This window comes from Antennarius striatus, chromosome 3, assembly GCF_040054535.1.
Source record: "Antennarius striatus isolate MH-2024 chromosome 3, ASM4005453v1, whole genome shotgun sequence".
Taxonomy (NCBI): Eukaryota; Metazoa; Chordata; class Actinopteri; order Lophiiformes; family Antennariidae; genus Antennarius; species Antennarius striatus.
In genome coordinates, this window is record NC_090778.1 from 19695112 (window position 1) to 19707149 (window position 12038).

Genomic DNA, 12038 nt, shown 5'->3' on the forward strand with positions numbered 1-12038 from the left:
CTGGTCATGTCATGTACACAGCTGTCAACTACTATTGATGTCCTGCATAAATTATTTTTAATGATATATCAGCCCCATTTTGAGGGCTTTGAAGATAAGTCAAAAGAATCAGTGTCAACGGGCTAATCGATGACTTATTATTCTGAAAAGTTCATGTTCTGGGGAAGGAGGGAGCACTGACAAGGTTAAAAGCAACAACAGTCAACAGCCTGAGGGCATTCGAATGATGCAGTGTGCAGAATCAGAAACAGCTACTCACACTATAAACATGGATATTTATGCCGGCGCTTCCACCAATACTCCACCTTGTAAATTAGCAGCAGCACCCTGTGAAATATCCAATCAGCCTATGTGCGGTTGATCACCTCGGCGGGGATATCATTTAAGACAATCAAACCTACTCCAACAACATCATCTCCACGTAGAAACCCTGCAGTCTGCTGTGATGCTTCGTTTGTTCCATATAGACATGAAAGGCAATGCCTTCAGAAAAAGTCAAAATGACAGTGTCTTAAGTTGCTTTTACGTGACTGCATTCTAATCACACAAGCTCCAGCCCTGCTCCCAGAAAAGAGCAGCATGCCTTTTTTTGGCCTCTCAAATTCAGCTGTTTTTTCCACAGAGGGATTTCACAAGGCTTCCATTCCGGCTTCCAAAGGGCCTCCACCTTGTCAACTCCCCATGCATAATTACACACCTAAACACAGAGGGTGGAGAATGTTTAAGGAAATAATGTTAATTAGAAATGTGCAACTGCAGTCAAGTGCACTAAATTTGGTGTGCAAAAACATGCCTCTAATTAGGTCAAAGAAAAGTAATCATGTCTGAAATTAATATTTTCACCTTTAGTTTTGAGTTACTTATTCATAATTGGTAATAAATTAGAATGAGGTATGTCGCAACACAAATCAGATAGATTGCTTCAGCTACAGTAAAACTGCTTCATGCCCTCTGGGGTAGCTTTGATAATGGCAAGCTAAGGTTAACTTGTGGAGTATAAAATGTAAATACTGACTGAATCTATCATTTAACTGCCCAATGTTTAAAAAACACCCACGATGGTCTGCCAGGATGCATCATACATCAATGTGCACGGTCACAAAAACTAACAGTGAGGGACGGACAATAATTAACCCAAATAAAAATATATTAAGAGATTTCTCACTACCAGGAAAGAAAGAAACTGTTCCCATATTTTTAATATTTTGCATCAGGTTATTTTTAAATTTAAATCTTCAAATAAATTCATAAAGATGACACAAATGTGAAAAATAGTCACTAAACCCAGGATGATCTAGTGCGAAATCAGGTAATATTTAATAATAGAAGACTGATAAGATCCCCTAGAAGTAATTAAGAGGAAAGTTTCAACATATTTATGAACCACAGGTTTCAAACGATTAACAAGCTGTTCCAGGTTGAACACTAACACATCGTCACAAATTACTACATCACTGTTTCAAATTTGGGAGAAGAAGCCTCATAAATTACCAGCTAACAGTTTTAATAGTAATGTAACTAAGCAATCGAAACACATGCATGCATGTGTTTGCTGTAGCCAAAACTGACAGTCTTGCAGGCATAAAGTGATTTATGACTTGCTGTAAACTTTCCTCACTGCAGTTCAGAGCTCACCCAGAAAAACTCAATACCATCAGCTTAGTTCAGCTATTTATGACTTGGTGTTTGGACTGTTTGTTAAATTACTTTATTAATTAATTGCAAATTGATCCTATTAAATTCTTTATCAAATTAATTTTTCTTGCACCCATGTGGATTGCTCTTTTTGCTCTTTAGAATATTGATGAACTTAAGGCTAGACTTGCAGACAGTCCCCTCTGTGGGCACAATCAGGAGCTATGAGGTCATATTCAAACTTCACACATCTCAAGTAAAACATGACTACAACATTGTTTCAAATGTTTAAAAAATACATGTAGTTTGGTCTTCATAAGCTTCATTTACTTTCATTTACGTCGGGTAAGTAGATCCAATAGTAAGGCTTGGAGAAATGTTTCATATCTATCAGTTGACTTCCTATTTATGTTACAACACAGTCAGAAACACATCCTTTAAACATTTCAGGTCACAAATAATTGCGTGCACTAATTTCATTACCTGCTGCAACAATATCCCATACACGCTTCCTTTCTGATCAGACGGCAATAATCTTTTCTTGAGGGCACATGCTGGGAGATGCAGCACACACACCCTTACATCTGGCCCCCTGCTCTGTCACCAGCTTTAATCTGTCATTCAGATCAGTAGTCATGTCTTCCAATGAGCAATCACAAAGACAGCAAACCTTTGATTGAAACCAAGGTCGTGTTAAACACAGTGAGGCTCGGTGGCAACGTGCCTAAACATACATACCCCCCGCCATCTTCATTAGCCATTAAGAGCAACCAACATAATCAGCCCCTGACTGAGTGCGGGAGTGAAGTCAGGATGGAGGGATAGTCTTTAATTTTTATAGATCTTATCCAGGGCTTTGTTTAACGAGGCATCAAGCAGTAGATGACGTGTGGAAAATACTAGTTATTTCTACTATTTAAATCCAGCATCCAAGTTGTTAAGCACATTTTCTGTTTGTTTAAACAAAATGATTAAGAAAAATTTATAAAATACATAAGTTAAAAGTATTGTGCGAATGGTGGAGCAGATTAAAGAGATATCCAATTAAAGTGCTTCATTAGAATCACTTCACCGCTTCCATGGTGAAAATGAAGTCGGTTAAGTCAGCCATGAATGTTTTTGATAGTTGACCCTTGACAATTATCCTTCACCCTATCAAAGGACTGACCTATCGATTTCCATTGGCTTTGCTCAGCATTAGCTCAGTGGAAGGAACCCGCAAACATCAAGGCCTCAGCATGCTCCAAACAGACCGCTCCATCATCAAACAGGACCTGAAACGTTTTTCACTCACACCTTTCTGGGTTTGTGTGTGTGTGTGTGTGTGTGTGTGTGTGTGTGTGTGTGTGTGTGTGTGTGTGTGTGTGTGTGTGTGTGTGTGTGTGTGTGTGTGTGTGTGTGTGTGTGTGTGTGTGTGTGTGTACTTTAACACATTCTGAAGCCCACAAATCAGCAAGTTTGCCCATTTCACTGTGAGCTGTCTATTTTTGTTCTCCACATAACGAATGTCATCGCTTCATTTGTACATCTGCGTACAGTGATTGCAACAAGCATTACTTCCTTCTGGGAGACGCTGCTCCAGCATTCTCCTAGCTTAAAATTGACAGCTTGGGAGTTTTTTTTTCATTTTGCTGAGATTGTATTCCTTATTTCTTCCTAAAATCATCCGTCACAATATGTGTACAAACAGTGGGATTACTATGCTCAGATCTGAAACCATCTGTGCAGAATTGTTCCAAATGGGTGACCAGCTGCAAACATGGTTGGTGAGGAGAGAACAGGAGTCCAGCTGGGATCACTGCAGCATGTCTCCACTCAGCAGAGGAAGGAAGACAAATTTAAGTCAACTTCGAAATGGCTAATTAGATCAATTCCATATGATGCATTTCAGGAAGAATCTGCCCTTGTGTGCCAGTTGGTCCTGGTGGAGAAAGTCTTGTGTGGTTCGTCTCACACAAACTTCCATAAGTTAAATTAATAAAGCGAGCCTCGCCATACAGCTTGTAATTATCTCCACAAGACACCTCTGTCTGTGCGCTTCCATGAAAAACTCATTTATCTTTGTTTTACTGTCGCAGTGAATGTCGATGCCACTTGAGACCATCCCACTGAGTCGATAGCACTCAACTTCCTTCGGCTTTTTTGCAAGCTTGATATAAAATATGAGTTCCTGTTGACCTGTTCTTTGTGCGTGGGCCTAAAAACTTGGCTGAGTCAGATGCACTGGCAGCAGAAATATCAACTGGGAGTACAGACTTGCCATGAGCACTCTGCTTCCGATGCCCTCCTCCAACACAGCGTCTCCCAGTAGAACATATATCACCTTATTGTGTAGAGAAATCAGGATATAATCAGCTGCAGAGTAATTCTAGTATCCTGTGCTATTATGAGCAGAAAAAAACTCACAGCATTGCGTAAAATAAATTGTACATGAACTAATGATATTATCTAATCAATCTACCCCTGTAAGTGCACAGATATATGAAGGATCATTCTGCTTGTGGTAGATCTCACCTATCAAATGTTTGCTGAATAAATCCTGTTGCTTATCTTTTCAATGGTACACTGCCTGTGATGATCAGTTTTAATTAAAAAATCAATAGGCTCACCCTCATTTGTCCTCCTGTTTCCCCACACAACCGACACACACACACGCACACACACACATCAATGAGCTTGCCCTTCCAAATGAATGCATATATGTCATCATTGCTACGCAATTACCACGACCCTTCCTTCATGTTAGACTTGTGTGGATGCAAGCGCTGTGAGCGATATTCCATATAATGAAACTCATGCATAATATGCATTTACATTTGTGAGACACACCTTTGTTCGGTCTCCTGCAAACATGCTACTTTAGCTTTGATGGTTTTCCATTTATTCCTTCAGTCAAGAATCATTTTTTCCTCAGTGCCACACAAACAACTTAAGATATATGCGATTCACTTAAAATAATTAAATACTGACACAAATCATGACTACTTTCATCTATCATGTTGTACGGTCAGAACACCATTCCCATTACGCTCAGGTGTCTTTGCATACATGAAAAGCAACAATCCACTGTTCAAACTCTATTATTACTAAAATGTGTTTGTGTCTCTGTTTCTTGCACATACTAAAACATGCATAATTACATTCTGTACTTGTCTGGACATGCTTTTACATCCATACTGTATGCTGTAATAACTGCTTTTGACTTTGGGCTTAATGTTGTGTGTCTGTGTGATGCTCTGGTTTTGTGTTGTGTGTTATACTTGTATGACTCTGCTTCTCAATGTGTACTGTTTGCTTACACACTGATACATTCACCAATACACATATTTTCACTAAAGACTTGGCTGTGATTGGTCACCAATTACTAGAAATGTGATTGAGCACATTTGAAAAATATTCACATATTTCTCTTCTACCCACAAGTCATCCCTGCTGTTTTTTCAGATGAGTGACTGCAACACATTTCAGTCCTTATCTTATATTGATTATCGTCCATTTAGTAACAAAAATGTGCATTTTGCCTGCATTTTCATAAATTTGACATCATCCTCTCTTTTGTTACTCTTTTCCATGCTCAAAAGCTTCTTAACTCATTTTGGGTTGGTGACTTTGTAAAGAAAGCACATTGCAGATTCTAAAGACGAGTCGATGCTCTACTGCTGCTTTTGAAACTCAAGATTTTTCAAATAGACATTTTTTACATTCCAAATGAGTGTCTGATGTCTATTTCATTCATAGCAGGGAGGCTGTTTTGCTTGACCTTTTTTTAACCTGTATGTGTTCTACCAGAGGTTTGCATGAAAGAGTTCTGTCATTGGAATCAACCACATCTCCAAAATCTATGATTAACTAAAATAATACACATTGAAATACTTGTCGATGTCAGAACTCTTTCATAATGATGATATTTGTGGTTTTGACCATATCTGTTTTTTTTACGTAATCCATAGATTTAGCATGAGAAGAGCAGGCACTTCCGCGTGTACCATCCCCTTTGGTTCACCTCAAACAGCTGCCCTTTGATTTTGATTTTTGTTTTGTTTTGTTTGGATGGGAATTGCCACTCTACTCATTCTAACTCTACGTAATGATCTGTGTCATATTGTTCAAAGCTCTCACATTGCCTTTTTATTTTGTTTTGTAAGTACTCTGTGTTGAGGGATACAGCGGGCGAGGGGGGAGAGAGAGAATGAGAAAGGGAGAGGGAGAGAGAGAGCAATACAAAATGACATTTAAACCTCTCCCCTTTTCAGGTATATAACTGTGTGAATGTGTCTCTGAGGACACAACACAGAATGACCTGCTTAACTGTGTGTGCTGACTGACTGCCATGTCTTTCTTCTCACTCATTCCCCACCCGTCTGTCTCTCCAATTGTCTTTCCTCTTTCCCCTCACCTTACCATCCGTCCATCTGCCTGATCTGGTCTGTCACACATCCCCACCTCTGTTTCTGCCCATCTGACATTTGTCTGCCTGTGTGTCTTTTTTCTGGCTCGTTTGAATTTTACCACTCAACCTGCATGCCCACAAACACATGTATATGAACCGCTGCACACCTTTCTCACATCACCTTGGCACACTCTCTATGTCTCATCCTCTCTCTTTGGCTCACACAAACACACACACACACACACACACACACACACACACACATTCACACAACCATGTGAACATCACACACTCACAAAAGACACAGGCAGATGGCCCGTCTGCCAGGCAAGCTGTCGATCCATGCCCTCACACTCCTAATGAGCACCCTCTTGCTCTGGGTGGTCAGACCCAGAACCAAATCCCCAACACTGCCAACACCACTGTCCCCACTGCCACCCATTACCAGCCCCCAGCATGCTGCGACATTCCCTGCGCCTTGATTGTGCAGCACTCGTACGAATCCACCAACCCTTCCGAGCTCGCTCCCAAAATGAGAATGAGCACCTTCACCACCTCACCTCCCACTCCAAGGTTATACATACAATAATGGATAACAATACTTTTGTTTTTGGTTAGTAATGCTTAAAGAAATATATTTCATATGCTATGAGATATGAATGATGATATATTAAGAGTAATAATGGACACCAGAGTTCAATGTTTGTTGTTCACAGAGCAGCAAATATCTGCTTGATGAAAATTGAAGCTCCTTAAATCCTCCAGCATGACGCTGGATGATAATTTGTGCAATGAGGCCTTTATGCCATAGGAGGGCGCTGTCTCTCCACCTAGAAGCAAATATATTTTCATCATCTTTCAAACTCCAAATCATCTTTGACCAGACAGTAAAAGTATATGTCCTATAAATCTATAAACACCGAGTTTACAAAGGTTTTTTCCTAAATGTGTTGGGAAAGACTTTTGCCTTGGTAATCAGGAAAAGAGGCCTTTGTGTTAGGAATACAAGTTATTCATCCGAGTTTGACCTACTCCACTATCTTTAGGGATAGTCAGTCTTAAAATATCATTCTACAGATTGCGTTAAAACAAAGGGCAACATTACACCTCCCTTCACAGTTCTATCAATGCCACACTATCTTGCCTCAGTCCCTTTCAATCACACCTTGCAGTGCCTCATTACCTTCCTCTCACAGACAGCAGGCTGACCATTTATAATGCACTCTTCTTTTTCACTTCCCATCATTTCTTTACTCATCATTTTAATAACCCCTCCTTCAAATGTCCAGTGTATGTATGATAGTGTCACGACACACGCTAGGGTCCCCTCGTCCTCTCCTTCCTTCTACTGTCCCTTCATTAGATGGCAACCAGGGGCCACCACTTTTGGTGCCCTCTGTTCATGAACAACATACAATAAGTCCAGACTCCCCAACAGACTCCCCCAGACCCAAAGGACACGGTCAGTAAATCTACCTTTACCCCCCAATAATGTGTCTCCCTTCCTCATAAAACCCTGTTTGACTTTTCTCCAACAATTTGTCCATTAAATGTGACACACTAAAATTTGACTCCTTAAACCCCAGACTGACACCCCCCAACCCCCAACCCCCCACCCCCAAGGTAGTAGTGAAGTGCATTATGTGTTAACAATGCACAAAAAAAGTTTTGGAAAGTTTTGTAAACTTTTTTCCAGCCACCTCCGACACCTTTCACCTAAACCCACTCCTCTCCACCCTTTACTCATTGCAAGCCTGAACCACTGTCCACCCCTTCCCATCTAGGAGAAGCATGAACCCCCCCCCTCCCCTCCTCCCCTTACTGAATGTGACTATCTTTTAGACTGTGTGGATAATTTATATTTAAGAATAGTCATGATAAGTTTTTTTAGAGTAAGTTAAGTTAAAGTTTAAGTTATTGTTTGTGCTTTGTATTAGAATTGTTAAGATTGTTAAGGATGTTAATTAAACATTGTTTGATTTCAGTAAAATGATCAATATTCTATGATAACATGTGGATTAATTGTATGTTGCCTTGGTGAAAATTCACTTGAAAAAGAGATATCAGTCTCAAAGTGAATTTTTGGCGTGATGCAAGAATGTAATACAGGTAACAAGAAAAAGAAAAAAGGCATAAGTTTTCTATTGTTACTTTTTTTTATATATTTCTATTGTAATTTATGTATGGACAGTAGATGTAGCACCTTGGAATCGCAGAGCACACAGCATGATGGGGTGTGTTTCCTGTGTGTAATTAAGATAATCTGCACCCCCTTTAAAGAGCTTGTAGATGTGTGTGTGTTTCTCTTTCAATATCCTGACCACAACTCAGTGTGCTTCTCTATCCTTCCCTTCATTTTTCCCTCCTCCCTTTGCTCTCCCTGCTTTGCATCACATCTTTGTTTCCACGTCGCCATCAAACATGTGTCACTTTTATTTTGTGTCACACTAACCTTTCGTTCACATACTTCATATGCCAAAATGCTTGGCCACATGCTTGCCCTCACCATTTCATTATGCACGTCGTCCAACACTGTTATTCTTAACAACCACCTATACTGGCTGGATGATAACATCCCTATTGCTGAATACAAATCTCCCCCCATCCTTGTCCACTGCTTTTTTTCAAAATATATCCTCTCTGCACTTACTACCCACTGTTATCCTCACTGTTCTCTCCATTTTCTTACTCCACTATATTCATTCCCCTCACTCTCCTTTGCCTTTTTTCTCTCCCCTTCCTTCTTTCAACTTCCCTCTCATCCCCCTGAACATCTTCATCCCTTCATTTTCTGTCACTTTTCTTTTCTGATGTCCTTATACTTTATCCCTGGATCTTTCTCCTATTCCATCCCTCTTGACCGACTGTATTCCCTTCTCTTCTACCATTTACCATCACCACTTCCTCTCGGCCCCTGTCCTTTCTTGCCCTTCCCCACCTGCAGGACGATAAGGAGATCGACCTGGAGCACCTACACCGCCGGGTTAACAGCTTGTGCACCGAGGATGAAAGCCCCCACAAGCAGTTCTCCACCTCTTCCGTCGATTTAACACCACTTGACATGGATGCACTGCCCGCTGCTCGCCAGGCACTCGAGCAAATCAGCGATTTCCGCAACACCCACATCACGACCACCACTTTCATACCTGAGCAGATCCAGACCCTCAGCCGCAGCCTCTCTGCCAAAGCCGCTGCTGGATTTTCCGCTGGTTTCGGGAGCAGTGGCGTCCTCCAGGACCACCGGACTGGCGGGGTGGGCCCTTTCAGGCAGAGGGCCCCAAACGGCGGTTTCTTCCGCAGCCCCATTAAAACAATGTCCTCTATCCCCTATCAGCCTACAGGTCCAGGACCCAACTTTGGATATGGCAATGATCCAGACAGGGGCACCTCTATATGAGGTGTTACCAAGAATAGGGTTGGTTTAGGAGAAGGTAGAGGAATGACGAGGAGGCAAAGTGGCTTGCATCAGTCATGGGAAGGTAGAACACTTAATGGGCAAAGCTAAAATGTCAGTAGACAGAGAACCGTGTATATAGTAATTTTTATGTTTTCAGTTCCTGATTCGGTGTTTCCAAGGGTGTCCGTTTTGTAATTTGAGAAGACAAATGAGGTAAACACCTGTCTAGGGGTTGCTTGTCTGCCTCTAAACCATGCTGGTGAGGTTCAAAAAGGAAAGGGGATAACAGGGGCTTGTGTTTTTGCTTTATTGTCGTTGTAGCTGTGATTGTTTGGGACATTTTTTTGGGTAATACGTGTGAAAGGGGACCTCTTTTTATTTTTTCTGTTCAATGATATTGAGGACTGCCTCATTTAATGGAGATCAGCAGAAATGGCCTAATGATTCTTATTATTTGAACCCTTCTTGTAAGGGTTTAGCTGACAGTACACCAACCACAAGAATGCTTAGAAGAGCACTAAGGATTGATAAGCGCCATTGGTGGGTGACTCATTGTGTCTTTAGCCATCAGACAACTTCTAGGGGCTTACATTACTGAGCAGGTACAGTTAGTTACTTTATGAATAAAGGAATAGTTTTGTCTGTAGCCCTTGGAATACATAGAGCAGCCTCTTGTAGTTTTAAAAAGGATCCTAGAAGATCCAACTCTGATTTAACTCTGCTTTTTCACAGTGTGGGAGTCCATTCAGAGTTTATCCTTCTCTCGTGTTGTTTCACTGATATCCGGGTTTCTAAATATTCACTCATCTCCACACGGCATCCAAATGATGCCCTGACTACGCCTGAGACTTTACAGCTGGATACCATCATGGTGTATTTGTCTGGAAACTGCTGACATGCCATGACAGTGCATCAGTAACAGTGTAGAATCACCAGTTTGATGTCGATCTTAAACTATCTCTGCCATTCGGTGCATCAGCCTGAAACTGTTTTCACCACGTTGATGCACATTAAAGACTCTCTGTCAGTCCCAATGCACTGTACCAGTGCCCACAGACCTGTAAGTGATTGTATGTAGATCTGACCTGTTTTTTTTCTCACCTGTTCTGTGCTATATGCTTTTCAAGTCATGGTGAGGTCCTCTAATGAGACTCAGAGGGATAATAAAAAGGGATCATACAAAAAAAAAAACAGTTTAAGGAAAAAGAAAAACTAAAAGACAACCTGAAAGACTTCAAAAAGCATATGCTTATTCAATGTGTTTTATTGACTTTTGATTTTGAAAAAAAAAAAAAAATTTAATGCGTGGAATGTGTTTTGGTCAGAAAGTTGAAAAAATAACAATCTTTATCTGTCTACTTGTTTTTTTCTTTCATCAAACTTTAAAAAACTGCTAAATGAGTGCTGTGGTCTGGTTTTGCAACATTACTTCATTGGGAGATTTCATTTCTGATTTTTTTTTTTTCCAAGAAAAGCTCATTCTCTAAAGTCATGTCATCTTTGAGTTTATTAATCAGTTGTTATCAGGTTCAAGCAGTGAAATGAAATTAAGAAGCCATTGCGACAGCATCTTCAGTACAGGCCTTATGTGTGAACTAGTTAGCAGCACCATCCCGACTTCTAGTCAAACTCAAGGTATGTCGGTCTACTGGAAACACTGACAAGCAACAAATCAGTGGTTGTGCTTCAGGGTCACTGGAATGTCATAAAGAACAAACAGCCTTTGGAATATCAATGGCTGCTTTCTAAGAGATGAGTCAGAAATATACTTCTATTTCATATCTGTAATGTTAAGGGTACTGTTTGTATAACTTGTTTTTTTAAAAGTGCCAATTAATTACAATGAGACCATTAAGGTGCATTTTTGGGGTGCGGAAAGGGAGCGGTACATCATATGCTAGAAATATTTTGTGGAATGGGGGTGGGGTGGAAAAATGGAACCAAATCTTTTTCACTAACACTGTATTAATAATTGATAATGTTAGTTGTTTAGAACAAGTTTTCAGTTCATCATTAAAACTAAAACTGCAAAATGTCGTGCGTAGAGAACTCAGTAAGGCCACAGTGTTTTGAAGCAAGCATTCTTATAGCATCTCATCTTAGGCTGCAGTATGGCTACTGAATGAGAATAGGACACAGACATTTTTATTTAGTATAAATGAGAAACACATTATAAAAATGTATATTTTACATGTTGATGCTATTTTTGTTAAACAAAGTAAAGAGTATATCACAAGGAGCTTGAGTTTTGAGTTTAGCAGTTGCGTTACTGCATCTTCCCTTGTTCTGTCCGCCTTCGACAAACACAAACTGCTTTTCTCACGTCATCCTAAATTCACTTATCTTTTGCTGGCTAAATAACAAAAAGTGGCAAGTTGATTAAAAAGAAAGCATGCACAAACTTGCTCTTGCGCTATCTGTTAACATTTTAATTTCATACATAGAAATATAGGATTTATTTGATAATTTTCAAAACTTTTATGATGTACAGTATTTAATATAGGCCTATTTTGTTGTATGTGTTGCATATTATTCAAAAACTGAACAAACTGGGGCCTCTGTTACAAGTGGCAAAGCTTTCTGTGTATAATTTGTCTAATAAACAAGTTTTCTACA

At 40.1% G+C, this 12038-nt stretch overlaps 1 protein-coding gene across 3 annotated transcripts in view; it reads left to right on the top strand.

Annotated features, from left to right (window-relative positions):
• The window catches only part of grid2 (glutamate receptor, ionotropic, delta 2), a 578212-nt gene extending 566174 nt beyond the window's left edge, over positions 1–12038 (top strand). Inside the window, exons 16-17 of one of the 3 annotated variants that reach the window (XM_068310763.1) lie at positions 6327–6598; positions 8970–9201. In XM_068310763.1, the coding sequence (XP_068166864.1) occupies positions 6327–6598; positions 8970–9075 (378 nt within the window). In that variant the 3' untranslated portion in view covers positions 9076–9201. Of the gene's footprint in view, positions 1–3363; positions 4103–6326; positions 6599–8969 lie in introns of those variants that run through there. The other 2 variants (XM_068310762.1, XM_068310764.1) reach the window with 2 other exon arrangements.